We start from the raw sequence: 2,697 nt of genomic DNA, 5'->3' as shown, positions 1-2,697 counted from the left end.
GTTGATTGTACAGTGGGTTGTGGACTGCAGTTGAAGCTTAAACAACTCCTCTACATGTTCGATTGTTCTGCTCAGAGTCACTCCTTGTTCATTATCAGCACACCTGGTTGCAAATATTATTTGAAATCTTTAAAATACTGTGAGTGTTTGCTCTAGCCTGCATGCACTGCCAGGTGGGTGGGGTTTACCGTTTTGGGGCTATTCTATTGGTCCATTAAGCCAGGCGAGCTCAATCAAGCACAGAGACTTTTAAAAAATGATTTCAAACAGTATTTGAAGCCAGGTCTGATTATCAGATTGTTAAATGCAATACAAGGCTAGTTTAGCTGCTGTCTCACAATTGACAGGCATGAATAGATATCGTTCCTGGAGGTTATACTGTAGGGTAATCTGATGGCTTCATATTCAACCACTCATACCAAGTCGTTTCACTGTCATAAAAAATATAATTGCAATTTTATTAGTCGGACAAATGAGCCACAACATAGCTGCGTATATACACGAAATGGCACTCTATTCCCTATTTGGTGCACTCCTTTTGATCAAGTCCCATAGGTCAAAAGTGGTGCACTATATAGGGAATATGATGCCATTTGGGACGGACGCAGAGACGTGATGAAAATACATTATAGCCTCATAGTCTATAAGAGTTCTGCCAACGCAAGCGTTTGAGGAGCTGTTCAGAGGAGAGACGTGCTGAAAGCGCACTGCCGCTGGTCAATAGAAACTCGTTCTTTGGGGATGTTGTCAGCGGATGTAGGCGAATCAATTTACCATCGATTAAGAATATTTATTCAGTATAAAAAAAATGCACAGCACGTTCAATAGAACATTCAATCAATACATTGCGTCAGTTTCTATGTACATGTTTAGCAATAGTCAGATTTTAATAGACGTGGACAATAGGACGCCACAGCAATATATTTAGAGGGAAACAGGTTATGATATATATTTGTTATCTTCCGATTTTAAAATGCTAATTATTTCACACAAACCTATTTAGTCAAAGAAAGCACCTGGGAAGTCTAATTGGCAGTATTTGAACTCAAAGTAGGCTATAAAAAGTGACGTTTATACAGTAAAATTACTAATTTAACTTTTAACATATACGCTAATTGGATGAGGATATATCCATTAATTTACGTCCGGTGGTTAGCTGTTGCTATTAATAGCCCAGGAAAATAATTTGGAGCGAGATAATGATCCATGTCCGTTAATCAATAGAGTGGATCCGCACTGAGTGACAGTCAGTCAGTCAACTACAGTCAGTCTGTCAGTCAGTCAACTACAGTCAGTCTGTCAGTCAGTCGCAGGCAGCCGGCATGTGAAAGAATGCAGAGCGGGGGTGGGGCTGTTTCTCGGAGCATCTACATTCCAAACGCTCCATTGCCGGTAGAGATCATTCTTAGCCTGAAGACAAAGAGAGAAGCCCACGCTGGTGACTTGGTTGGGACTCCGGATCCACCGCCCTAAATCAATTACAATTTCATTTGGTTAGGCTGCTCCATGTTTCCACTATACTCAAACTGGACAGTGTTCCTTCTCTACCCAATGGAGAGCACTTACCGGATTTGACTTAACTCTTCATCTCTCTTCCTCTACTCATCCACCGACGGTTGATCTGTTCTCAGTGTAACGCTCGCTGTGCACCTGCGCTTGGGAGAAGGGCGTGGAGATACACACGAAAGGTACTCGTACGCGGCCAGGCTGAGTGAACAGGGGAGTTGGCCCGGTTCTTCCGCGCGCATGGAGGGAGACGTTATGGACAAGCTAGATAGCATGGCTGCGGTGTGTGACTTCGATCCCATTGCGGGAAGCGTCCCGGCCACCAAAGTGGAGATCACAGTGTCATGCAGGTAAGCTTGCAGAAACCGCTGGCTCTGTATCTCTCACAGATAGGTCCGTTGCGCTTCGGGGAACAGCGGGCAATACGAATCGCCCAGTTGCAAAGTTAATAGACCTTAGCCTAATGATGGAATTGATATTTGTATCGGTGATATTATTGGCCTCTATAGATGTCATATTACATGTGCAGGGAGAGGGTTAGACGGTAACTAGGCAAAGGAAACCCCATTTTCTGAACATGGTGTAATGTGGACATTTCATGTCTAACTTTTAATCAAGTTTTTTTTTTTTACTCTGTGAGATTTTCCTGAGATTTTTGTTTTTAAGGGTGGGGATGGGTGCGAGACTGTTAGATACAAACCGTTCCCCCATGTGTTTGCTGCGCCACTTTTCCAGCCAGTGAATAAAACAGCCGCGTGCCACAGTTGATATCGACGGTCGGAGAGTTTGTGGGGTGAAAAGTTCGCCTGAGGCGCGTGGCTCTTGTGTTGCCTGCTGCGAAATCTCTATAGAATAAGCATCGCAGCATCGCAGCAGCAGCATCGCAGCACAGTTGAAAAAATATATGGCAAATAGAAATCCAATATGGATGGTGTTAAGAGACAGATGAGAAGTGTTGAATGGAGCTCATGGGTGGGAATAATAACAACAAGATAACTCATGTAAAATATACTGACTGTGTCTGTAAAATGTATATAGGTTCAGAACTTTTGTGAAACGGGACAGTTCAAAATGTATGGCAAATAGAAATCAAACTGGATGGACATCAGAAATGTCTGATGTCCGTAAAATGTATGTTATTATGTATCAGCTGGAAGTAGAAGCCTAAGTGTTGTTGTTTATTAGTTTACT

At 42.8% G+C, this 2,697-nt stretch overlaps 1 protein-coding gene across 4 annotated transcripts in view; it reads left to right on the top strand.

The window, feature by feature from the left end:
• The first annotated feature begins 1,288 nt into the window (after positions 1–1,288).
• Positions 1,289–2,697, top strand: part of LOC110531262 (copine-8) — a 210,250-nt gene continuing 208,841 nt past the window's right edge. For 3 of the 4 annotated variants that reach the window (XM_036988908.1, XM_036988907.1, XM_036988906.1), the window contains exon 1: positions 1,490–1,856. In XM_036988908.1, the coding sequence (XP_036844803.1) occupies positions 1,747–1,856 (110 nt within the window). In that variant the 5' untranslated portion in view covers positions 1,490–1,746. Of the gene's footprint in view, positions 1,857–2,697 lie in introns of all 4 variants that reach the window. The other variant, XM_036988905.1, reaches the window with a different exon arrangement.

The sequence above is a fragment of the Oncorhynchus mykiss genome, chromosome 9 (genome assembly GCF_013265735.2).
Source record: "Oncorhynchus mykiss isolate Arlee chromosome 9, USDA_OmykA_1.1, whole genome shotgun sequence".
In the NCBI taxonomy this organism is placed as follows: domain Eukaryota; kingdom Metazoa; phylum Chordata; class Actinopteri; order Salmoniformes; family Salmonidae; genus Oncorhynchus; species Oncorhynchus mykiss.
This window is presented reverse-complemented; position numbering and strand designations above follow the sequence as displayed.